This window comes from Lontra canadensis, unplaced genomic scaffold (genome assembly GCF_010015895.1).
Source record: "Lontra canadensis isolate GAN:19392208 unplaced genomic scaffold, GSC_riverotter_1.0 scaffold37, whole genome shotgun sequence".
Lineage (NCBI taxonomy): Eukaryota > Metazoa > Chordata > Mammalia > Carnivora > Mustelidae > Lontra > Lontra canadensis.
In genome coordinates, this window is record NW_022631031.1 from 909,168 (window position 1) to 936,891 (window position 27,724).

The following is a 27,724-nucleotide window of genomic DNA, read 5'->3' on the forward strand; positions in this document are numbered from 1 at the left end:
AGAGAGATTGGGAGAGAGAGTGAAAGAAACTAGATGGAGACAGGAGCTCAGAGAGAGTACACACAAATCTATTAAATCAATAAGTAAGGATAAATGACTAATTTCTTGCAAACTCAACTGGAATAACAGTTGTCAAGTTCAAACCTGAATTTCCATTTGGAAACTATTCACAGTTCAGAAGAAAAAAAGACAAAAAGATAGACAGAGAAACTCTTTGCGCCAATCTCATCTGTATCTATTAATTTCAACCTGATGGCAGTGAGGATGGGAAGATAAGAGGGGAAAATTATTTGTGCAACTGATTAAAATCCTATTGTTTTCTCTATGTAGATTTCTAATTACTTTGAATCATTGTTTTTAATCTAAAGTTCATTAAAAACAGATTCCCAGAAAAACTTAAAAATAAAAAAACCATTAAACCCATTAGTGAATGAGTCAAGAAAAATATTCAGCTGATACCCATGCTCAGCTTTCTTCCTATTATACTCCGAGTTCACTACTAAAACCTCTTGCTAGTCTATTTTCTCCCCCACTGTGAAACCTTTTAAGAACAGAAAAGAGAATATAATATTCTATATAGTAGGAGCTTCTTTTAAAGCAGGGAAACTGTTTTACATATAAGTGCCAATCTACTAAATATACTGAGACAAAGAAAGTACTTAATATAAACATTCTTGTCTGTTAAAATAAAGAGAATTCACATTTACACTTTAATTAAATTTCATAGCTTTTAATTCATGGGAGTAGAGAACTGTTTTAAAAGAGAGATAACTTTTCAAAAGTTTGAGGATCCAGAGCCAAACTCATTATTTACTCTATCCCCCACAAAAAGAGTTAGTGCTTCTTTTTATTTGACAGGATCTGTTAGTAGCATCATACTTTCTATGGTCAGTTAGCCAGGATTTAAATTCCATAAATCACCAATAATGTGCCATTTTATGCTCTTCTTACATCAAATCAATATATCCCATTCCTAAAGCAATTAATCAACTACGTACTTATTGAAAGTAGTATAGCAATTACTGGAAATAACAGAAAACCATATTATTGCCTCAAAGGATTGCATGGTTTAGATTTAGAGACAAGATTAATATGCTTATGAAACAATTAGCAGAAAATAACAGAAGATATATAATTAAACAGTACTGTGTGAAAGTATACACTGCAATTGTGGAAATTTGGAGAAAGAGGACAATCAGGAAAGAAGAAAAGGTTAGTGAATACATCTTAATAATAATAATCATGATTACTATTTTGTGGCAGATATTTCCATATTATCACTAAACTTTGCAAAATGAGTCTTTACCTGGGCCCTATTTCACAGCCAATGAAATTAAGGTTTAATTATGAGCAATGACCACCTAGAGTTCTCAATGCTAGAAAGTAGAGGGATTTAAGCCCAACCTCAACCAGTTGCTGAATTCTTTCCACATTACAATGTTGCTTTTACGGAGTTGGGTGGACCTGGATAGCTGGAAAGATTTATGAGGCAGAGGAGAGGGGCAGGATCATTCAGGCAAAATGCATAGCATGAGGTATGGGGAAGCAGGAAACCTTCCCTTCTCCCTGAGCCCACTATATGTACCAGAGACTGCTAGGTCTGGGAATCACTGGAAAGCAAAGCTGTCATGACCTCTGTCTTCATGTAGTTTATACCAGGGAGGTGAGCATGAATCAAAAACACAGAACAAATGTAAAATTGTAACTTATATAAGTGCTTCAGAGAAGAGATACTTACTACAAGGAGAAAGTGGCATCAGAAATCTAACCTAATAAGAAAGGTCAAGGAAAACTTTCATGAGATGTGTAGATGTGTACATGATTACTTAAATATGGAAAAAGATACAGAATATCACAGCTTAGGTGGTAGAGATCGGTTATGTGGGGTGAGATAGGCATGGACAGTGGGAGAGGAGAAGAAATCCAAGAAAATAGCTTTCTGTGATTAAAACAGAATGTACACAATAGAGGTATGGCAACCAAATTCTACTGGTAAAGTCAAGGTCGTAAAATTTCAGGTATTTTTATGCTCTTTCTTAAGATTTCTGTACTGTTTGAATCCTTTCTACAGTAAGTATATGTTATTTATATAATTCTTTTTTGTAGAGTGAAATAACTTCCTTAAGAGATTGCCCTTGAAAAAATACATTTCAAAGGGAAGCAATCACTTTCAGACTATTTGTAATCTATATTTATTTTAAAAAAATCCTGAAACCTACAGGTAACATAGAGAAAAAAAAAAAAAAACTGTAAATACTCCACCAAACTGACATTTTGAGAAAAATGTAAAAGAGAGAAAGCTTGTCTTTAGGTAGTGATAGTGACCATGAAGAGAATTAGATGGATTTGTAAGATAAATGAGCAAGGTGTGGGGAGGGTGGGGGGGTGGGGGGGGAGACAGAATTGGTTGGTGCATTGGGGGATGAAGAGGAAGACAATATCCAAAGAAGTTAAGCACTGTGTTTTTGAAAAACACTGGGGTTAACATTTTGCTGACTTGATTTCATCCATTCGGTGAATATTGGTGAGGTAAGAAAGAAGGCTGCATCTATGTGAATAAATAATTCACCTAGTTTTCTCGGTAGACAATTTTCATTTCGAGCAGTAATCGATTTTACTTTACCACCAGCAATTATATTATGGCTGATGGGAAGTGAGTTCAGTAAAAATTAAAAGAAAATTCATGTTCTTTATTGGGAGGAAGAGATGACAACCAGAAAAGAATTCTCTAGATAAGGTTAAAAATATAAGATGATCTGAAACAGCATGAAAGCAAAAGTCTTCAACACAAATGATTAAAGGAAACAGTACAATTCTGTGAGTGCTCTGAAGAACAATGGAGAAAATGAGGCAAATGCACAGTGACAGAATAGAAGGCGGTAGGGAACCAAGTCCAAAAGTAAGAGTTGAATCCCAGATACAAAGGTAGGATGGAGGGGCGGGGACATGTGCAAAGAATGGAAATAATGTACATAGAGAAAAAAAGTAACATCTCTACATTGTGGCAACTCCCACACTGTAAAAATCCTACATAATGATTTAAAAAAGGGAAGAGATTAAGGCAGCAATTAAGGCAATTACCTCTATACTGTACATCCAAATATATTCTATTGCTGGAGAGAATGAACCACCTTGTCATCAAAAAGAAAATACCTGAAAGTGATTTTTAAAACTGGCTGTGGAATATTTTGACTTCTGAGAGACAACATAAATAGCTGAACATCTGAAAATTCACAGAAGTGGCCTGACAATGAGCTTGACTTTGGTTTTTAGGTAGCCCTGAGAGAAGCCCGGGCCCTTACATAGAGTATCTGTGAAACCTTGGGCGATTCACTGAACTTTATCCGCTTTCTTAACTGAATCTTGTGAAGAATAATACCTTTTTATTTCATTTCTGTGAAGATTATATAAGATGAGGCAAGTAAGCACCTGGCACATGACCATTCAATAAATTTACTTTTCTATTTAATTAAAAAATTAAACATTTCCTCCACACTTTTTTTAGAAATCAGACATGAACTGCCTCGACACAAATTTGGCTTGTCTACCGTCAGAGACAATTGAGGCCGATTTTTTTTTTCTTCAGAAATTGTAATTAAAGGGAATCCACTTCCCCATCATCTGAAAAAGAAAATCTCCTTAAAATTCTCTCCTTTATAAATCCCCAAACTATGCTAAACTTCTTAATTATAAAGTAGATTTGTCGAGTCCTCACTTTTCCTCCAGGAAAGAATCCTCAGCTCAATCAACACTGCAGATTGTAGAGTGGCCTGATTTAGGAGGAAGTGGTAATGGTGTCAAGGAAAAGCCTTCACAGGAAAGTAAAGAATTTTAAAAGGAACTCTCAGGAAACAGCCTGTGTTTCTCTCCCCCTCTCTTTAGGAGCTAGAAATGCTCAAAGAAAGTAGATGCGTTTCAGAGATGATTGAGGTGAAAGGCACATCTGAAAAATAGCTGAATATTAAGTAAATTTGTTGGCCACGGATTAGTGCTAATGGCCAGATGTAATCACTACCTGGAGACCTGGTTATGGGTTAGAGTGAGGTCTAGTAAGACTGTAAAGCTTCTGTTTCCAGTCTCTAAAAATGGGGCAGAAAGTGTACCCGTATAGAATATAATCAAAGAGTGTCTCTCTTAGCCATGTTCATAGTGCTAATTTTTAAATTCTTAAGAAATAAGAAGAACACCATAAGTGAGAACTGCCCAGAGTGTCCAGACTAGGTGGGTAACTATGGAGAAAGACTCAGGGAATAAAGAACAGGTGTTATGCATTAAGTCTGCCTAAATTTTGGCAGTCCCTGAAGATACAGAGGCTTGGCAGGACCACAAGGAGCAAAGACACGGCACTGCAGACATGATTCTAGTAGTTGGAGCATGGGAACACGGGAACACTGGGAAGTGACCCAATCAGATGGTCAAGAAGGGAGCAGGTGTAGGGAACTAGAACCCTGGACAGCTCAGGGCCACCAGGAGGCCTGTTTAAACAAAGATTTCTCCCTGGCTTCAATCTTTCCATTAAAAAGAGCTTCAGCGGTGCCCAGGTGGCTCCGTGGGTTGAGCCTCTGCCTTTGGCTGAGGTCATGATCTCAGGGTCTTGGGATGGAGCCCTGCATCAAGCTCTCTGCTCGGTGGGGAGCCTGCTTCCCCTGCCCCCTCTGCCTGCCTCTCTGCCTACTTGTGATCTCTCTCTCTGTATCAAATAAATAAATAAATAAATTTTTAAAAAATAGTAAAAATAAATAAAAAAAATAAAAAGAGCTCCTGATTTTCCTGAATGACCCCACACTCAGTAAAGACTCTCTGGAATTCAAACTCCACCAAGCCTCTTGTCCTTTTAGGGAAATGGATTATATTCCTCTTCTCTTTCACATTGTATTTTCCTGAAAATGGTGATTTTTCAGGGATGTGAGTGTAACCCAAGCCAGGCTAACATAATTCAAGATCAGAATTTTGCTGGGACTCTTGGGAAAGGAAGGCAATCTCTGTGAGTTTGCCAAACTGGTGACAATATGAACCCGGAGCTTCTATGTGCATGAGAGAACAGCCCCCACGGAGAAAAGAAGAGGTGAAGAGATGAGGGCAGACAGATTCCTAGCACTGTTGTTGCAGTACTTGACTCCAGCACACATGAAGCCAATCTCTGGACTTTTTAGATACATAATTTTCTAGGTCAGCTTAACTTAAGCTTCTGTCACTCACAACCAGTGAAGTCCTGCCCACTCTATTGTTTTCTGCCCTACTGTGATTTCTGCCAAGCAAAGCTTAGGGGAAGTTGAGGAACCTGTACAGAATGTTATTCTCTCCCTCCTTAGTATCAGGCTCCTTTGACTCCATGCCTCACTTGTCATATAAACATTCTGAACTAAAATCATTGGCCACAGTTGATAGATAATTGTTTCTCCCTCTGGAAAGCAGCATACATTGGCCAGCCTTTCTCTGTTTATACCAAGGAGTTTACTTAATGTCTGGATAGGGGTCAGCTCACAGCCTAGTTCTTACAGCTAAGTCTTTGTAAAACATTTTTCATTTTAAATTCAATTTAGTTAACATATAGTGTATTACTAGCTTCAGAGGTAGAATTTAGTGATTCATCAGTTGCATAGAACACCCACTGCTCCTAACTTCAGGTGCCCTCCTTAATGCCCATCACCCAGTTACCCCATTCCCCCACTCCCTCCCCTCCAGCAACCCTCGGTTTGTGTCCTATAGTTAAGAGTCTTTTATGGTTTGCCTCCCTCTTTTTTACTTAATTTTTCTTTCCTTCCTCTATGTTCATCTGTTTTGTTTCCTAAATTCCACATGAGTGAAATCTTATGGTATTTCTTTCTCTGACTGATTTATTTCACTCAGCATAATATCCTCTAATTCCATCCACATCGTTGCAAATGGCAAGATTTCGTTTGTTTTGGTGGCTGAGTAATATTTCCTTATATATCTATACCACATCTTCTTTATCCATTTATCCACTGATGGACTTCTGGGCTCTTTCCATATTTTGACTATTGTGGACTTTGCTGCTATAAACATTGGAGTGCATGTGCTCCTTCTTGTCACTATTTTTGTATCCTTTGTATAAATGCCTACTAGTGCAATTGCTCTGTCATAAGGTAGCTCTATTAACTTTTTGAGGAACCTCCATACTGTTTTTCAGAGTGGCCGCACCAATTTACATTCCCACCAAGAGTACAGCAGGGTTCCCCATTCTCCACATCCTCGCCAACATCTATTTCCTGACTTGTTAATAAAGCCATTCTGACCAGCATGATGTGGTATCTCATTGTGCTACAGCTAAGCCTTGATCGTGGAGCTGAAAGAAATGCTCCATCTGTGTTCTCTGCTCATTTGCTCATGGCCAGTTTGGGCCTTGCTAGAATACTTGGAGCACTCTTCAGCCAGAGCTCCTTTGGCCAATCTGTATTGCTAAACCTCAACTCTGGACACCTGGTCTGTCCACTCCATTTCACCCCATTATAGTATGGTACTTTTCACTTTACTCTCTTGACATCTTGACATATAGCTACACAACCTCTTCCTCTTTTCCAACTTCTTTACTGTGTACCTCTCAGTCATGGCATCCTTGCTTAGCCTAGCACCTGGGACTGTGACCTGCCCTATTCTCCAGGCACTTAAGTCTTGGTGCTGCTTTTTGAGCCTCCAGTTCCAGTTGAAGATGCGATTGGTTATGTTAATAGGAAGATCCCTCGTGCCCACTATGGAATTGCAATAAACTTTCCAGTCACAACGCAGTGCAAGCTGTGTCACATGCTTTTCAGACCCACCTACTGTTTCTCCCTTGGGCACTGGTACTGCCTTCTTTTCTTACTGCCCACAAAATGTGTCTACTTAAGCATGTGATGAGTAACTCAAGGAGAAAGTGGTTGCATCAACCAACTTGTCAAGCCTTAGCATTTCACTGTCGTGCACAAATAAAAGATGAACAACCTTCTGTTTCAGAAGGAACCAAATTCTGCCATCTGGAATAAATCCTTGGATATCATTACTCTCCAATTATTATGGGATTTAATCTCATCATTGGTGCATAAAACTGTCTTCAAATATTAGAAAGACTTGTCATAAAATATTTGTCTTCTGCATGCCCCTAAGGAACGGAATTAAGAAAAATAAGTGGAAGTTGAGAGAGAAATTTTCTGTTTAAGAAGGAGATTTTTAAGCTTTTAGAGCTAGCTCAAGATGGACTATGCTCTTTTAGTAGGTGGTGATATTTCTGTCACTTTGGTGTGCTTCAGTGATTTAACAAGTATTGGGTGAAATCCCAGTAATCGGCACTGAAAAAATTATTTTAGCCTAGAATGAGGAATACTCGACCTGAAGACAACAGTTGCCCATCTCTAGTTAAACCCTCCCCCAACTCCAATCTGCAGGCCCTGGGAAGATTTTCTGTGTGTTCACTCTCTGACCTAAGAGCAACACTCCCATCTGTTCTACCATTTGGTTTATCTTAACAATCTGGAACTCCAAAGTGCAGTACACCGGAAGAATCATTTTTTGGTCTCTAGGGGATCTTTCCCCCGCCTGTGCTATGGTTAACACCAAGGAAATTATGTTAATTTATTCATGTGTTCCTCTGACTGAAAAATGCAGACAAGCTGGCATTCTGATGAGTAAGAGCACTTTTGATCAACTATGGAAGTTTCCTCTTGACCTAATGATCTTCCTTCTATCTATTCCTGCTCTCTGATATGGTGGCTTCAATGTTAAGCCATTGAAGCTCTAGATTTAGTTTGCGCTAAACTTTGCCAAACTTAAATGTTAAGGGCTTTGTGTATTCTTTTTCAGACAGTAACTTATACAAAATTTGAGAAAAACGTGTGCCCAAAACCCTTTAATAGAGATGGAAAAGCTGTAACAAGGCTAATTAAAATGACTGAGAAATTAATAATTCTTTTTTTTAAGAAGAGAAAAGATTAGGATATTTGATCTAGACAGCAGTCAGTTAAAATGAGGCTTGACAGAAGTCTGTGAAATCATGAAAGGCTTAGTAAGGTCAACATGGCATTTTCAGAATGTTGTGGACTATTAGGTTATGTACACTTCCTTTAAAGTTTGAGAAAGTTAAAAATTTCAACAATATTTTGCCCTGTTGACAGAAACTTGTATTTTGACCTTCTTTTTCTTTGTTATGTTGTATAACCCAAGTATCCTCCACAGGAACAAGTTGGCCTTTTGTCCCACACTCAACCAACTACACCACTGAAGAAAAAAACTCCTGAAAAGTCCTGAATGTACAAACATAATGGAAAAGATCTACCAAATTTAAAATTAATTTCTGAATATAGAGGATGAAAATTTAGACTTCTGATGCCTTCAGATTTCTCCTACTTTCATTCAAGTTGTTTTTATTTCTAGTCCTTGCTCTGAGTGAAATCTGCAGGCCATCTACATTAGGCCTGAATATAATTTCTGACAAAACATTATCTTAAAATTCTAGTCAAAAATTAGGATGATTCATGGAATTCTCATTAGAAGGATATTATACCAAATCTTGAGCTTAAGCTTGAATCCTGCAGGCTGGAAGGGTGACCACAACTCCCTCGACACCTCCCTTAATATGGAGGGACGTGTGGTTGATGGTTTCATTTTGAAATACACTAGAAAAAATTCTCTATGATTCAGACCTATAAATACTTCCTATCTTGGTAGTATTCATGTATAGAAATCTTTGCAGTGTCTCAAATGTGTAAGTTCTTATGAAGATGCATGTCTTCGGGTCTATTCTATTCTTTTATTTGTTGGTGATAGTTTACTTGCATCCAGGAAAGGAAATCTGACTGAAAAGATTCAAGTGGTTCCAGGGCATACTAAAAGCTGCAGTCGAATCTTCTAAACATAATTTCTTAAATGAACATGTTGATTTTTTGAAATAAAATAAAGGGCGCCTGGGTGGCTCAGCGGGTTGAAGCCTCTGCCTTCGGCTCCTATCATGATCCTGGGGTCCAGGATGGAGACCCGCATCGGGCTCTCTGCTCAGTGGGGAGCCTTCCCCCACTCCCCACCTACTTGTGATCTCTGGCAAATAAATAAATAAAATTTAAATAAATAAATAAATGAAATAAAAAAGAAAAGAAAAGAAACATATGAACAAAAGGAAAGGGAAAAAACCTAGAGAATTGGATTTGGAAATTAAAACTGCTACCTAGGGGAGCCTCGGTAGCTCAGTGGGTTAAAACCTCTGCCTTTGGCTCAGGTCATGATCCCAGTGTCCTGGGATCAAGCCCCGAGAGAGAGTAGGGCTCTCTGCTCAGCGGGGAGCCTGCTTCCCCCCCCCCACTCTCTCTGCCTACCTCTCTGCCTACTTGTGATCTCTGTCTGGCAAATAAATAAATAAAATCTTAAAAAAACTAAAAATAAAATAAAACTTCTACCTAAATGTGTGTGGACAGGGCAATATATATGTTTTTAACTTAAAATTTTGTTTTAATTATTGCATCACTCTATGTTAAAGTTTGTTCATTTAAAAGCTTCCTATAAAAACATGGTTTCTGAAAATCTGTAGGTTTACCTGATGGCTTTTTTGATATCCTTTTATAAGGAACAATTTACTTAATTTTGGTATTTAAAATAACTTAATTATTTATACTTTTAAATAATATTTGCTTTCCATGATTGAGCATAATATTTCCAGGATACTCTTCATGGGAAAAAAGGGGAGAATTTAGCTAGCAAGATAGGTTCTCAATATTTTCCTTCTTTCTAAATATTTTCAGAGTGGATATGTCACTTCTCAAACACAGCAAATCTAATATTTATAGCAAAAAGACAAATTTCTATAGATGACAGAAAGGAGCTGAGATAATACTTAGAATACACTTTTGCATATAAGCTTAAGAAAATGCAGTGCATTAAGTGGATAGTGATTTAATGGACTCCAAGAGGACGTTAAACCACCAGATATCAGGAGGGGCAGGAACCAGGCATCCCCAAGGGCCTCAGCAGCAGACATTCATGGAATTTGAATCTCTTGGGTCACCATAAATGTGAGACAATGAGTCCGCAGGATGAGCTCTAGCCTATGTATAACTTGGCTCCTTCAGGCCAGGATGTACCCTTGAGCAAATTTGAATGGCTGGCAATGCTCAGCACATGAGAACATATTTTCTTAGAAGTTATGTGGGAGGGGAAAAATTATATGGCATGTATAGTACAGTCACTAGAATAATTAAAACTTGGATCATACAAAGACAAAAGTTACCATTTGCTTGAAGTATAGCTCTGAAATTTCTACGTCAGTGTTTGAATTAATCTCCCTAAAAGATTAAAGCTGACACTGACATACTTTCTTAAAAAAAAAAAAAATTCAGAAATGTCTACATTAGCTCCAAATTAAGTTGAATACCAGTATCAGAAAAGTTACCAGAAAACACTTAAGTGCTTTTACTAATGCATATGTGAGAGTAACTGGTAGAAATCATCACTCTTAAAAAAAAATAATAATAAAAAATAAATCATCACTCTTTTGGACTTACTGTATAAATCATTGCATAGACTTCTTTAGCACTTAATGTAATCTTAATGTTATGCCAAGTAATTTCAACTAATAAATGTATAAATAAAATAGCAAAACCAGTCCAACAAGGTCTATTGAAAACTTTGTTTTTCACTAATAGGAGCAAATGTGTGTGTGTGTGTGTGTGTGTGTTTAAGATGTTATTTATTTGACAGAGAGAGATACAGTGGGAGAGGGAACACAAGCAGTGGGAGTGGGAGAGGGAGAAGCAGGCTCCCCACTGAGCAGGGAGCCTGATGCGGGGCTCCATCCCAAGACCCTGGGATCATGATCTGAGCCAAAGGCAGGCGCTTAACAACTGAGCCACCCAGGCACCCCAGGAGTCAATATGTTTTGAAAAATCTCTGTGACACGGAATTTTGCAACTATGACTTTCAATGATTGTTCCAAACCTGGATATTGTTAAAACTCTAGTAATAAATGTAATGAAGAAGAAATAATCAGCATACATAATGAAGTATTAGCATCTCAACTTCCAACACCTGAGCCACAAAGGGAACCTCCGCTTTTTCACTTAGATACCATTTCTCGGAATGGTTCACATGGCTTCCTTTCTTCCATGCATAAACATTATTCCCCAGCAGTCATTTAAGAATTCAGCTAGCATCTGTGGTCTTTCTCCACATTTACCCCATTAGCACTGCCCCTCAGTGGCGCCACAATGACCTACAAAGTTATTTCTCCCTGGTTTAAGAGCTTTAAGAGCGTCTCCTGGCCTGCAGTTTAAATTTGAAACACTTTTGCTTCTCAGAATGCCAGTTCCTTCTTGTCTGGCCCATTCTTCCCTTCCCAGATTTTTCTCCTCCTGCACTCAGCCTTACAAACTGACATTTTGGTGACGCGAAAATACTTGTCACTCCCGTCCAGCTTATACTTCCAGGTCTTTCCTTATGCATTTTTCCTCTAGTTGGAGTATATATCCTCTCATCCCCTTCTTTATCTAATCAGATTCTGCTCTCCCATAAAGACTCAGCTCCTGGCTTCCTAATCCTCAGAACATTCCTGGAGCCTGCCAAAGTAGGCTAAAATTCCCTGCCCCACTGTGTTATCCCAAAGTCTTCTACATACATCAGTCACAATACCTCTACATATTATACCTCTACATACTATCCCAAAGTCCTACATACCTCAGTCACAGTACCTATGATATTATATAGAAGTGATCAGTGAGTGGGTCTGCTGTTCCAAAAATTATAAGCTGGTTCCATGCTGTACCACCAATACCCAGGAGGGACTTAGATTTGTTAACAGCTCACACTATTTCTGACAACAAAAAACATAAGCGGTTTCATAGGGAATTTGAAATTCTAACAGAAGTCAAGAAATTTACAAACTGATTATTTAACAAATTTGCAGCTGCTTGAGTTAAGTGAATTTAATCTTTTAATTTTTCTTACTAGTTTGTCACAAAAAGAGTTTATGCTTAGAGGTAGCCCAAGAGCATTTTTCTTGGCAGGCTGGCTCACTGCCTGGAACCATGTCAACACTTTGCCTAAAGCAAGACAGTGATTGTTCAAGTAGCAGACACGCTGATGGATCTCACAGCAAGACTGAAATGATGCATTTTCCACATTAGAATTCTGTAATCATGACTGTCACAAATGTGATTTGATTCAATTACCCAAATCGAACAGCACATTTCTCTTGTTCTATATCCTAAATTCCTCATTATTTTATATTTTTAAGTATAGTAAGAATAGAAATAGAAACTTTATCAATACTCAGCTGATGCAAAGGAAAGACCTATATACGTAAAATAAATAAAATAGATCACTGTACTCATTCATTATTCAGAAAAGAATTCTGTGTCCCAAATTACTTGCATACCCCAGGGAACAGTGATTTGTCCAGATAATCACTGCAGCTCTGCATTTCATTGCACTAATATAAGAATGGCCTAAGGACAATTTTTAGATGAAGCAAACAGAGATAAAACCTAAGAAAGAAGGTAAAATTCTATTTTCTTAATATTGATAGAATTAGAATTATTTATAATTTATTATTTATAATCTTTGCTTTTGTTTTACATTTTGCACACTCTAAAGTAACCTTAAGAGGGCTCCCTACAGGGCGCCTGGGTGGCTCAGTTGGTTAAGTGACTGCCTTCAGCTCAGGTCATGATCCCTGAGTCCTGGGATCGAGTCCCACATCGAGTCCCACATCGAGTCCCGCAACAGGCTCCCAGCTCCACAGAGAGCCTGCTTCTCCCTCCGACCTTCTCCCTCATGCTCTCTCTCACTGTCTCTCTCTCAAATAAATAAATAAAATATTTTTTAAAAAAGAGGGCTCCCTACAGAAGATCACTGTTTCACAATTCAGTGCTCGGTTTTTCAGAGAATTTCAATTACTAAAGGGGGGAATCTCAAAACTAACCATAAGGAATTAAACATTACAAAAGGTGCCCTCTGCATATTTCCTCCTTCTCCCCTTCATCAGTATGTGCTTGGTCACACCTTCTCTACATCGTTTGCAGAATCCAATGATAAAAAAGTTCCTTACTTGGTATTATGTGTATCAATGGTATGGAAGAGCTCATGTAATTCTTCTCCACTCAGAACACCATCTGCAAAATATGCTTTGAATTCTTCAAAGGACAATTTTCCATCATCTGAAATGGTAGGAACAGAAAGAATAGAAGCAAATCATTTCACCTCTGTATATTGTTACATCTTTTAATTTTAAAACCTTTGTCCCAATGCTTATGCAGGTTTATTTGTGTATGTAAACACATTTATTTTAAAAGAACAAATAATTCAAAGTGCAAAAAAGAAAAATAATTTAATATCTCTCTATAGTACATAGTCTTCAGATGTATACTCCCTGATGAAATAGGTCTACATGGTTTTAAGTATGTTTGGGATCATTTATTTCTAGGGCAAACATTTAACAAACAATTTAACATGTCAAAAAGTTATCCACCCAACCAAATAATAGCCTAAGACAGAGTCAATTATTTAGACATTTTGTCTTGATATACAGGACCTAGCAGGTTACAGAATAAATACTAGATGTTTAATAATGCATATTGATTAAATGAATGCTAACGTGTAGATTTTAGAATCGTTATTACAATCCAACAAATGGTATTCATTCCCTACTATTTAAACAAAAGAACAGTTTTTAAAGACAAGCACATTCTACTTATTGTGGAATACAAAAGTGAATGACAATTAGGGAGTCTAATAAAAAGAGATAAGATGTGTAGATGTAAGTGTAAGTGTGTTACACAGTAACACACAGTAAGGGCAATAAGAGATATACTTTGGAATATATGGGAGTTAGGGCAATCAAAGATCCTTTCATTTGGGGGCATGAAGAGTTTTAGTAACTTTTGCATCTGACATTCTGCAACAGGCAAATGTGGATAAGTAGAGATTGAAGAAACACAGTAACAGATTAAAGTAAAAGATCTCTACAAGATACAGAAGCAGAAAATTTAAGGGAGTGAATAGATAGGAAGGAAAAAGAAAACATCCTTCTTTCTATGCAGGAAACTGGTTTGCCAGTTACCTCAGGTAAGTTGCCAAATGATTTAAGTGGTGGAATGTTCCTCTCCATTTACAAAGAGGAGGAAGGAATTTAGGGTCACAAAACTCCTACGAGTGGTCCTACCAACACCACACTCAACAAAGTAGAATTTGTCTTTGAGAAAAAGGTGATAAGATTTAATAGGATTGGATCTTCAAGACCCATGTGGGTCTTTTTTTTTTTTTTTCCTCAAAAGATGGCCCACAGACCCCCTGGAATTAAGTTAAAATACAAATTTCTGGGCCCTACCAGAGCATCTAAATCTCGTAGAGGGCATGGAAGGGAGGGGCAGTCAAGAAATCAAGATTTTTAATGACCTGTGAGAGTCCTCCTCACACTAACACTTACCGTAAAGGACACAATAAGCCTAATCACTGAATGAGCTGCTTTTTCAGATAGGGATTTAAAGGTTGTAACATTTTCAGAAATCCTTATTTGCAAAATATAAACATAAAGACCCTTGAGAGTTTTTAAATTCCATATAATTATACTTTTAACTTAATAGGTGTATTAAAGCAATCTTTTAGTTAATTCTTGCCAATAGCTAACTGAGCAGACTTAGCATTAGAGGTCACAACAAACCTGATCTAGATTGTGCACTGAATGAGATCCTCACTCCCAGAGGTCCTCTGGATAGACCTACCCCAGTCTAGCTCAGCCATTCAAAGACCACAGCAACCCATTGCAAAATGAAACTGAATCCACCAGGCTCATCAATTGTCTGATTTTGTATTTCTGCTTTTAGATGGGATATTTTAGTGTCATATCTCAAATAACTATGTCTAACTTTGGCTCAGTGTAACCTGAGGTATATTCCAGACTGGACATATTATAGTTATCACTACTGTGTATCTCCTTACTTTGACAAAATAATATATCACAAGGTTGGGTAACTGGACACAAACCACAACTAGGTATAGGAGAAAGAAAGAGAGGAAGGAAGGAAGGAAGGAAGGAAGGAAGGAAGGAAGGGGAAGGAAGAAGAGAGGGAGAGAGGGAGGAAGAGAAGAGGGAAGGGAGGGGGTGGGAGGGAGGGAGGGAGAAGAAAGGAAAAAGGAAAGGAAGGGAGGAAGTAAAGAGAGAGAAAGGAAGAGGGAGAGAGAAAGGAAAGAAGATAGAAGATAGAAGAAGATAGAAATCAACTCATAATGTAGAGGAAGAAACTCTACTACGGAAATTTGTAACAGATGTAATACATACATATCCATGGTGGAACAGGTTTCCTTTGGTGAATATTTAATGGTTCTCAGGTAAACTGAACTGGGCTATTATAGAACTTAACCTGCCTGTGCACCCTATGGACAGCATGAGCCTCTGTATACTGCTTTATAATCCCCGTAAGTAAGTAAGCTTGAGTGGTAATGTAAATACTGTCAAATAAAAGCACTGAACAACAAATGCTCTGATCATTCTATGGATCTAAAAGCCTTTTTTCTTTATAATTCTTATTAGAAAAAATATAAAAAGATAAAGGAGGCATTCAATTTTAGTCCTGACTTGAAGGATGGAAACTACATTTTGAAAGTCTGTTTCTACCACATCCAAGACTCCTAGAAGTCTTTAATTCAGGATACCATACTTTTAAATAAGCAGATAAAATGAGTTACTTTGGAATATTTCTAGACTAATTCCTTAATGTTAAACAAAAGTATCACAGTTTTTTGTTTTTAAGGAAAAGGAGACAAAATACTCCTTTCTAGTGTGGTTCTACATTAACAAATCAATCTCAATTTTTTTTATTAAAATATTTTTTCAACTTCAATTTTTCAACTGATCTTTTCTTTTGAAATGGAACATAATTAAACCTTGATTTATACTGCCTTACAGATTAGCCAAATCTTGTGAGATCTGATATACTATGACAATAAATCTTTTTTTCTTTCAAGATTTTACTTAAATTTTATTTAAATTTAACTTTAAACTCAATTTAGTTAACATATAGTGTAGTATTAGTTTCAGGTGGAGAATTTAGTGATTCATCCCTTGCATATAACACCCAGTGCTCATTACAACAAGTGCCCTCCTCAATGCCCATCACCCATTTACCCCATTCCCCCACCCACAGGCCCTCCTATAATAAATCTTCATCTTTACCAACAAATGATACACGTTTTTCAGTTTTTCATATCTGAATTACATGCTTCGCCTGAGTTTGTCCTGAGCATAGCTGGCCCCTCCTTTGCTTTATTTTTAAAGTATTCTGATCTTATACTCTATATTCCATTAATTTTTGAGATGGAGGTAGCAGATTGCAGTTGCTTAGAACAGTCTTTTTATCTTTTTTTTTTTTTAAGATTTTATTTATTTATTTCTCAGAGTGAGCACAGGCAGATAGAGTGGCAGGCAGAGGCAGAGGGAGAAGCAGGCTCCCTGCTGAGCAAGGAGCCAGATGCAGGACTCCATCCCAGGACGCTGGAATCATGACCTGAGCCGAAGGCAGACGCTTAAGCTGAGCCGCCCAGGTGTCCTGCTTAGAAGTCTTAGAACAAAGAAAACTTGAGTTTTTTTTTTTTTTTTTTTAAGATTTTATTTATTTATTTGACAGAGAGAGATCACAAGCAGGCAGAGAGGCAGGCAGAGAGAGAGGAGGAAGCAGGCTCCCCGCCGAGCAGAGAGCCCGATGCGGGGCTCGATCCCAGGACTCTGAGATCATGACCTGAGCCGAAGGCAGCGGCTTAACCCGCTGAGCCACCCAGGCGTCCCGAAAACTTGAGTTTTTAACATGGATTTGCAAATTATTAGTATAGCACTTTCACCCACTGTCTCATCAAATTTTTACTCAGATCCTACTATGATCCAACACTGTTCTGTGCTAAGAACATAGACAGGCAAGCCCTTAAGGATTTTGTACTTATGATGGAGGATATAGCAAATGAACAGCTAAAGACTGTTTATAAGGGTAATTCTAGGAGACCTAGGATGATGTGAAACCATGCAGAAAAGAAACAAACCCTGATGTAGGTAGGTATATAGGGAAGGCTTTCCAGAATAAGTGACATTTCAGCTGAAATACAAATGAAAAACAAAGGTTAATGGGGAAAGATCTGTAAAGGGGAAGAGTATTCCCAGTAGAGGAAATGCTAACCACAAAGCTAGGAGGCAAAAAATGATACGGTTGGGGAGTTGAAAAGAAAACTCAGTAAACTTGGTCAAAGAATACCAGAGTATAACGAATCATAGTTACTAGGTGCTGGGGGGAGGGGGAACTGGGAGATGTTGGTGAAGGGATACGAAATTTCAGTTATGCAAGATGATTAAGTTCTGGAGAGCTAATGTACAACGATGTGACTACAGCTAACAATATTGTATTGTATACTTGAAATTTCCTAAAAGGGTAGCTATTAAGTATTTTTACCATAAAAAAAGAGTAATTGTGTGAGGAGATGAATATGTTAAGTAGCTTTATTGTACCAAATATTGCACAATACATATGTCTGTCAAGTTGTACACCTTAAATATATACAATCTTAAAGTGTCAACTATGCATCAACAAAGCTGGGACAAAAGACTACATGCTGGGTGGGAGGAAGGACAAGCCAGAGAGTTAGACACAGAGAGTCAATATCATGAAAAACCATACAAATCATGGTAAAGACTTCTGAATTTACCCCAAGAGGAGCCACTGCCCTATTAGGAAGCTTACGTGGCTGCAGTGAGTAGAGTGGAGTGGACAGGTGTGGCACCAGAAGAGAAGACACATTAGAGGTCATTGCCATAATTAGGGTGAGAATAAATGGCGGCTTAAACCTTGGTGGTAACAGTAAGGACACAAAGTAAGTGACCAGATTTATAATCTATTTAGGAAACAGAATCAATAAGAACTGGTGATCAGTTAGAGGTGATGAATGAGAGGGAACAATAAGTCAAACATGACACCCATCCAAAATTGAGTAATCGGATGGATAATATCTTCATTCTCACAAGAGAGAACACAAGGCAAAAAGCATACAGTTGAGTACTGGGCTCTTTGGCCTGCAAAAATTAGATGTACCTATGGAATAAGTAGATGCGTCTAGCAAGCAGGGGGTATGGGGTATAGAATATAGGATATATATCATAGGGGTAGAGGAGAGAGAGAGGGAGAGATGAGGGTGACAGGAAGAGGGAGAGGTACTTAGAATTACTAATACATACTAATTGAGGTCCTAGAAGTGAGTTCATTCTCCCAAGGAGAATGCCTACATTCTGAAAAAGGGCATAGAATAGACTTTGGAAATAACAACTAATTCTTTAAGTTTCAGATTTTATAAATGCTTGGTTGTTGCAAGGATTTAGAGGTTGTACAGAAAACACTTGGCACAGTACTTAACACACAGTACGGGTTCAATGAAAGTAGGTGTGATTTTTGGGTGGCTTTACATGTTCAGTCTTGCTAAGTCAAGATGGTTATGTATTATTAATTCCCATATTGTTCTCCTTCTTGAAAAGTACTTATTGAGTACACACAGAATAATGGGTATTTGATATGTTTATTTAAAAGTAGAAATTTGGGGGCACCTGGGTGGCTCAGTGGGTTAAGCCTCTGCCTGAATTCAGCTCAGGCCATGATCTCAGGGTCCTGGGATCAAGACCCGCATTGGGCTCTCTGCTCAGCGGGGAGTTTGCTTCCCCCTCTCTCTCTGCCTGCCTCTCTGCCTACTTGTGATCTCTCTTTCTCTCTGCCAAGTAAATAAAAATCTTTAATTAAAAAAATAGAAATTTTAATTTATTTTCTTAGGTAATAACTTTTTTCACATCCTAAAACTGGTGCTGCTTTGAAAAAAAGAGTCTTTTTAAAAATACTCATTTAATTTTTCTTTCAAGTTTTGTTTTTACAAATATGCCAACAACTAGAGCACTGATCTCAGAATTTCCTTTCCTACGGTCATGATTTTAATCTAGTTTTTGTGATCATTTAAATGATTATTCTTTTGGGATACCAAGATGGCTCAGTAGGTTATGCATCTGACTCTTGATTTGGGCTCAGGTTGTGGTCTCAAGGTCCTGAGATAGTCCCACACTGGGTTCCACTGGGTGTGGAGCTTAAGATTCTCTCACTCCCTCTCTCCCTACCCCCTAACTGGTGCTTGCTCTCTAAAAAAAGATTATTCTTTCAAAACACTGGATTTTTCTTCACGTATTTCTTTACCATTTTTGAACACTTTAAATATTGTAGTTTATTAAGATTAAAACACCAAAACATGATCATCTTCAAAAATAACATCCTTGTACAAAATGAACACCTGGAAAGCATTACTCAGTTTAACACACAAAGAATAGCATATACTTTGCATAATATGCAAATTTTTAGAGGCAGAAATAAAAAATAGCAACCTTGTTTCTAAAATGAAGTTCTTAAATTGTAAATTAAGAAAAATAATCATTAATATATTAACATTTAACTACATATAAATAGATTAAACACTTACTATCAAATGTACATACCACTTAACATAAACCATTTAATATTATTGTGGATTAACTTCCTTATCTCTTCACAGTCTCTACCTTTCAAATGTCTAATGTTTTATATTTGTTTTAAAACAAGTTACTGACATTATATAAATGCAAATAAAATACAAGTTATTCTGTGAAATTTCAGTTCTGATATGTAAAGACCTTACACAATATCACTCCTATTCTTAGAAGAGTAAAAAGCTGAACAAACTGAAAATCAGTAACTTTTCTTGGACTCATCAGAAAACTGAGGTTGCAGGACAAATCACTACCAAAAGTCTGAGAAAAAGTGGAAAACCAAAGAATCCGAGCCAAGATCTGCTTACACAGAGCAGAAACTACTGGAGCCATAAACTGATAGAAGAAGTTACATGATAATTTTGATGAATTGCTGGAGGCTGGGTACAGACTAGCATGAGAGGGAGAAACTCCTGGGGGCTTCAGGCTTTAGGGAGCTTCCACACTTTCTGGGTTTTACCTCTAGGAACCCCACCAGATTCTCATAGTGAGGAGACAAAAAAGATTGCCTTGTAGCTCAGGCATAGGGAAGAACAAGAGTAATCATGAAATATACCCGGAGTGCTCTTCAGGACAAAAGTCTATTCTTCAGAGGCACAGATTGTATCAGAATTCTATCCTGGGCCCCTGGGTGGCTCAGTGGGTTAAGCCTCTGCCTTCGGCTCAGGTCATGATCCCAGGGTCCTGGGATGGAGCCTTGCATCAGGCTCTCTGCTCAGTGGGGAGCCTGCTTTCCTTCCTCTCTCTCTGCCTGCCTCTCTGCCTACTTGTGATCTCTGTCTGTCAAATAAATAAATAAAATCTTAAAAAAAAAAAAAAAAGAATTCTATCCTAATGGAGGGGGAGATGAACCATGAGAGACTGTGGACCCTGAGAAACAAACTAAGGGTATTGGAAGGGAGAGGGGTGGGAGGATGGGTGAGCCTGGTGATGGGTATTAAGGAGGGCATGTATTGCATGGAGCACTGGGTGTGGTGCATAAACAATGAATCTTGGAACACTGAAAAAAATAAAATAAAATTAAGACATTAAAAAAAAAAGAGTCCTATCCTACTTGACGGGAGGACATTTCTTTCACTGCAGTCCTCTCTAGCCTGCATATCAAATAAGTTGAAGGGAAGCTAAGAAACACTTGGGAAGGTCATAGCCCAGAAACACAGGCCCACTGAAAGACAGATTTAATCAGATGATTATTGAACACATTGCTCCTCCAATCCTTATCCTCGCACTAACAGGGCTCCCATATAAACACAGTGGATTACAGCTGAAAGAGTTGTAAGACTCAGATTCTCTCTCAGGAGGGGTACTTAGGGAAGCCCACATCAACAGAGGAGACAAAAAGACAAGAGGAATTTGAAGGTTTTAGTACCTACAGCTACATTAGACACTGCCCAACTCCTACAAGATTAGCATAATTTCTCAAGCTAGAAACCTATTAATTTCATATCCTATTACCTGATACATCATGATCACCTTTCACAAAAATATTATAAGGAATGCTAAAATGCAAGAAAAAGCACAGTCTGAAGAAACCAAGCAAGCAACAGAACCAGACTCAGATCTGACACAGATACTGGAATTATCAAACAAGAAATTCTAACTAACTATGATTAGCAGGTTAAAGGGTCTAATGGAAAAAAAGAGAAGAGATGGGTAATGTAAACAGAGATGGGAGCTCTAAGAAAAAAAATAGAAAGAAAATGTTAAAAATCAAAAACACAGAAATAAAGAATGCCTTTGATGGGCTCATCAGCGGACTCAATACAGCTGAGAAAAGAATCAGTGAGCCTGAAAAAAAAAAAAATTAAACCTAAATAGAACATCTAAGAACCCTAAGAGATTTCAAAAGGTGTTAAACAAACACAACTGGTGGAGAAGATAAGATAATACAGAGCAGAAGAAATATCTGAAACAATAATGGCTAAGAAATTTCCAAAGTTAATTACAGAAACCAAAACACATATCCAGGAAGCTCAGAGAGCACAAAACAGGATAAATTCCTGCCTTGATATCCCTCCACTTTGACCTAAGCAACCCTATACCTAGACATATCATATTGAAACTGCAGAATATCAAAGACAAAGAGAAAATTTAGAAAGGGGTAGAAAAAAATTTAATCTATAGTCTGTATAGGACTAAAAGTACAAATTACAAATTACAGTGGACTTTCCATCAGAAACCAAGCAAGCAAAAAGACTATGGGGTAAAATATCTAAAAGTGTTGAAAGAAAAGTCCTATAATCTAGGATTTTATATGCAGTGAAATTATTGTTCAAAAATGAAGGTGAAATAAAGACCTTTTCAGATTAACAAGACTGAAGAGATTCATTGTCAGCAGAACTTCTCGGAAAGAAATGTTAAAAAAAAAAAGTACTTAGGAAGAAAGAAAGTGATACAGGTTGGAAACTGGGATCCATATAATGAATAGTGTCAAAGAAGAAATAAAATAAAATATTTTGTTTTTCTCATTTTGAATTAACCTAAGAGATAAATGTATGAAGAATTAATACTAACAATATATTCGTAATTATAGTATATAGATAAGTGAAATAAATCACATCAATTCATAAGGAACAGAAGGAGGCAGTGGAAATATTCTGTTATAAGGTAACTATATTACCCATCAAGTGGTATAGTGTTATTTGAAGATAGATTTAGATTAGTAAAAAAATAAATACTGCAACTTAAATTAGTAAAAAATGTATATACCAACAACTAAAACATTTTTTTTATTAACATATAATGTATTATTTCTTTCAGGGGTACAGGTCTGTGAATCATCAGTCTTACACAATTCACAGCACTCACCGTAGCACATACCCTCCCCAATGTCCATCACTCAGGCATCCCAACCCTTCCATGCCCCTCCCCCCAGCAACCCTCAGTTTGAGTCCTGAGATTAAGAGTCTCTTATGGTTTGTCTCCCTCTCTGGTTTCATCTTGTTTCATTTTTCCCTCCCTTCCCCTATGATCCTCTGTCTTGTTTCTCAAATTCCTCATATCAGTGAGATCATATGATAATTGTCTTCCTCTGATTGACCTATTTTGCTTAGCATAATACCCTTTAGTTGCATCCACATCATTGTAAATGGCAAAATTTCATGTTTTTTTTTAATGGCTGCCTAGTATTCCATTGTATATATATATACACCACATCTTTATCCATTCATCTCTTGATGGACATCTGGGCTCTTTCCATAGTTTGGCTATTGTGGACATTACTGCTATAAACATTCAGGTGCATGTGCCCCTTAAGATCACTACATTTGTATCCTTAGGGTAATTAGTACTGCAATTGCTAGGTAGTAGGGTAGCTTCAATGAAAAAATTTTAAAAAAATATAATTGATTTGGTAAGAGAGGAGATAAAATAGAATACATAAAATGCTGTTTAAAACTGGATAAGGCAGAAAAAGAGGGAGAAAAAAGAGACAAAGAATGAGTGGAACTAATAGAAAATAACCACAAACATGGTAAATATTAGTCAAAAAATACCAATAACCAATTTAAATGTGAATGATCTAAATATACCAGTTAAAAGGCAGAGATGTCAGGGTGGGTTAAAAAAAAGAAAAAAGAGCCAACTACATGCTGTCTATAAGAAACCCACTTTAGATATAAAGACTCATATAAACTAAATCTAAACAGATGGAGACAGGCATACCATAAGAGTGCTGAACAGGGGGCGCCTGGGTGGCTCAGTGGGTTAAGCCTCTGCCTTCGGCTCGGGTCATGATCCCAGAATCCTGAGATCGAGCCCCACATCAGGCTCTCTGCTCAGCAGGGAGCCTGCTTCCCCCACCCTCTCTCTGCCTGCCTCTCTGCCTGCTTGTGATCTCTCTCTCTCTGTCAAATAAATAAATTAAAAAAAAAAGTGCTGAACAGAAGAAAGCTGAAGTAGCTATATGAATTCTGTCAAAGTACACTTCAAAACAAAATTATCAAGGATAAAAAGGGCATTTACTTAATTATAAATGGGGTCAATTCTCCCAGAAGACAACAATTCTCAGTGTGCATATGCCTTAAACAGAACATCAAAATACATCTGGCAAATACTGATAGAACTGAAGAGAAAAATAGACAAACCCACAATTACAGAGACTTCAACACCCCCGTTTTAGTAACTGATAGATCAAGCATGCAGAAAACCAGTAGGGATACACTTTACCTAAACACCACTACTGATTATTTTATCTATAGTCATTCATATAATACTCCTTTCAACAAAAGCAGAATATGTAATCTTCTCAAGCTCACATGGATTATTCACCAAGATATGTCATGTATCTATTTAGTTTTGGCCATAAAACACACTTTAACATATTTAAAGTAAAGAAGTGACATAAAGTATGTTCTCAGACCACAGTAGAAGTAAACTAGAAATCAGTAACAGAAAGATAGCTGGAAAATCCCCAAATATTTAGAAATTAAGGATCACTTTTCTAGTTAACACATGAGTCAAAGAAGAAGTGTCAAGAGAAAGCAAAAAAATTTTTTAAACTAGATGAATATGACAGTACAACAAATTAAAATTTATAAGATGCAGTGAGAACAGTTCTTAGAGGAAAATTTACATCATTAAATAAATACACCATAAAAGAAAAAAATTATCTAAAATCAATATCTAGGCTTCCACATTAGGAAATTAGAGAGAAGTAAATTGAGCCTAAAGCAAGCAGAAGAAAATAAATAATAAAAATTAGAGCACAAACCAATGAAATTGAATCCAGAAAAACAACAGAGCAAATCAACACAACTAAAAACTGATTCCTTGAAAAAACTCAATAAAATAGATAAAGCTCTAGTTAGGCTAAGCAATTAAAAAGGAAAGAAGACAATATGATCAGTATCAAAAATGAAAGAAAAGTTATTGCTCTTCATAAAAGAGTACTATGAACAACTCTATGCCCACAAATTTGATAATTTACCTGAAATGGAATAATTCATTGAAAGACAAAAACTACCAAAAGTCACAGAAAAAGAAACAATTTTAATAGGTCTATATCCACTAAAGTAATGGAATCAATAATTAATAACCTCACAAAAAATAAAGCACCAGGCCCAGATGGATTTATTGGTAAATTCTATCATATTTAAGCAACCAATGACACCAATTCTCTGCAATCTCTTCCAGAAAACAGAAGCAGAAATAATATTACTCATTCTATGAATCCAGCATTAGCCTAATACCAAACTTAGATAAAACCATTATAAAAAAGGAAAACTCTAGACCAATATTGTTCAGGAACATAGATGCAAAAATCTTCAACAAATATTAGCAAATTGAATCCAACAATGTTTAAAAAAATTATACATAAGGATCAAGTGGGATTCAGTTTAGTTATGCAAGGCCAACCAATATTAAAAAGCCAGTCACTGTAACCCGTAACATCAACAGGCTAAATAAGAAGAAATCTATGATCATATCAATTGAAGAAAAAGCATTTGATGAAATTGAACACCCATTAATAATAAGAACTCATTGAACTAGGAATAGAAGAGAATTTCCTGAACCTGATAAAGAACATCTACAAAAACCCCAAAGCTAAAATCATACTAAATGGTGGGGAAGTAGAAGTTTCCTCTTAAAATCAAAAATAGATCTTTTAAGGTGTCTTTCTCACAACACTTATTCAACAATATTCTGGATTTCCTAGCTATTGCAACATGACAAGAAGCAGGAATAAAGGGTATACAAATTGGGAAGGCAGAAACAAAACTGTTATTTCTTCACAGATGGCATAATTGTTTATGTTGAAAATCCCAAAGAGTCAGCAAACAAAACAAACCAAACCCAACCAAAAACAAACTCTCTGAAAAGGAAATATAGCAAAGTCACAGGGTATAAGGTTAATATATAAAAGTCAATTGCTTTACTATATATCTGTAGCAAGCAACTGGAACTTAAGAAACAATACCATTTACAAAAGTACACCCAAAATGAAGGGCTTAGGTATACATCCAATAAAATATACAAAGGATCTAAATGCAGAAAACTACAAAACTCTGGTGAAAGAAATTAGGTAAGATCCAAATAAATAAATAAACAAATAAAGAGATATTCCAGGCTCATGGATTAGAAGATTCAACATTGTAAGGCCTCAGTTCTTCCTTGGGCTCCTCAATGGCTCAATTGGTTGAGCAACCAACTCTTGATTTTGGCTCAAGTCATGATCTCAGGGTCTTGGGATGGAGCCTGGAGGTGGACTCCATGTTCAGCAGGGAGTCTGAGGATTTTCTGCCTCTCCCTCTGACCCTCCCCTGCTTAAATGAGCGGGGGTCTCGTTCTCAATAAATAAATAAGTGAATCTTTGAAAAAATATATCAATTCTTCCCATCCTTGTATTTTGATCAATGCGATTGATAATTGCAATCAAATCCCACCAAGCTACTTGATAGTACTGACACACTGATTCTACTCTTTATAGGGAGAGACAAAAGACCTAGAATAACAAACACAATACTGAAGAGGAAAAACAAAGAAGACTTAATAGTACCCAATTTCAAGAGTTAGTATAAACTCAGTCATCTCACCAGTGTTGTATTGGCAAAAGAGAAGATGCATAAAATCAATGGAACAGAATCAAGAAACCAGAAATATAACCACACGAATATAGTCAACTGATCTTTGACAAAGGAGCAAAGGCAATTAGAGAAAGGATAGTCTTTTCAAGCAATGGTGCAGAAACACCTGGATGTCCATATGGAAGAAAATGAACCTAGAAATAGATTTTATACCTTTTGAGATAATAAAATTAACTCAAAATGGATCACAGACCTAAATGTAAAATCCCAAAATAAGAGAAACCTTGGATTGGGTGACAAGTTTTTAGATACAACACCGAAAATACAATCATGAAAGAAAAAAATGATAAATTGGACTTTACTAGAATTTTAAGTTTGCTCTGTGAAAAAAATACTCTTAAGAGAATGAAAGACAAGCCATAGGCTGAGAAATATTTGTAAAACACATCTGAATAAGGACTTGTATTTATAATATACAAAGAACTCTTAAAATAACAATAAAAAGGCAAAAGACAATTAAAAAGTGGCCAAACATCTGAATAGACACAAAACCAAAGAAAATATACACATGGCAAACAAGCATTTGAAATATTTTCAATACTGATTGTCATAGGGAATTAATAATTTAAATAGTAATGAGATACTACTACATCCCCATTAGAATGGCTTCCCTACAAAAAAACCACACACACACACACACACACACACACACACACAAAAGCCAGCAACACCAATTTCTGGCTCAGATTTGGGGCAAAAGGAATATTAATTCATTGTTAGTGAGATAGCAAAATGTTGCAGCCACCTTGGAAGACGTTTTAGCATTTTCTTATATAGCAACAATGCTCCTAAGTATATGCCCAGCTGCTCAAAAACTTATGTCCATACAAAAACTGCATGTGAATGTTTCTAACAGTTTTATTCATAATCACTAAAATTTGGAGGTAATTAAATGTCTTTCAATAGGTGCATGGATAAAATAATTTTAGTACAGATACAGAATGGAGTATTATTTAATGATTTTTTAAAAAGTGAGCTATCAAGCCAAAGAAAGTCATGGATGAATCTTGTCAGTCTGAAAAGGCTCTATATTTTATTATTCCAATTTTATGACATTCTGGAAAAGACAAACGTATAAAGATAGTAACAAGATCAGTAGTTGCCAGGAGTTCAGGGCAATGAGGGTTGAAAGGACAAAACCAGGGGATATTTTGGGGTGGGGTGACTATTTTGCACGACATGGTACAATCGTAATATGCCATTATGCATTTGTTGAAACCCACAGAACTTTAAACACAAAGAACAAATTTTAATGTGTGTAAATTCCTAAAAAATCATTTAGGAGTTCAGGGGATTCCAGGATGGAATGGAGAATGTGACAAAATAATTTAAATGTATTAGAAACATATGAAACAATCTCACTGAAGATAGTGAGGGAAAACAGTGTTGACCTAAGTAACTTGGGAAATGAATGGCATCTATATAAAAGCAAGATAAGCCGTACAGAAGCATTATACTGTAGTTGATAGAGTTGATAAAGTTGTTTTCCATGGGCGCATAAGTAAAACAGCCAAAGTACTACACATGCACACTGAGACTGTACAGTTATGTAAATCAGTAACTGACTTGGGGAGCAAGTGTCTCACTGTTGGGAGTGATAGGTTACTGATAAAGCAAAGGGAGGAGACTAGAA

At 36.8% G+C, this 27,724-nt stretch overlaps 1 protein-coding gene across 1 annotated transcript in view; it reads right to left on the minus strand.

Annotated features, from left to right (window-relative positions):
• The window catches only part of NECAB1 (N-terminal EF-hand calcium binding protein 1), a 192,228-nt gene that overhangs the window by 142,150 nt on the left and 22,354 nt on the right, over positions 1 to 27,724 (minus strand). Inside the window, exon 3 of the mRNA XM_032869069.1 lies at positions 13,025 to 13,133. Within this exon, the coding sequence (XP_032724960.1) occupies positions 13,025 to 13,133 (109 nt within the window). The remainder of the gene's footprint in view (positions 1 to 13,024; positions 13,134 to 27,724) is intronic.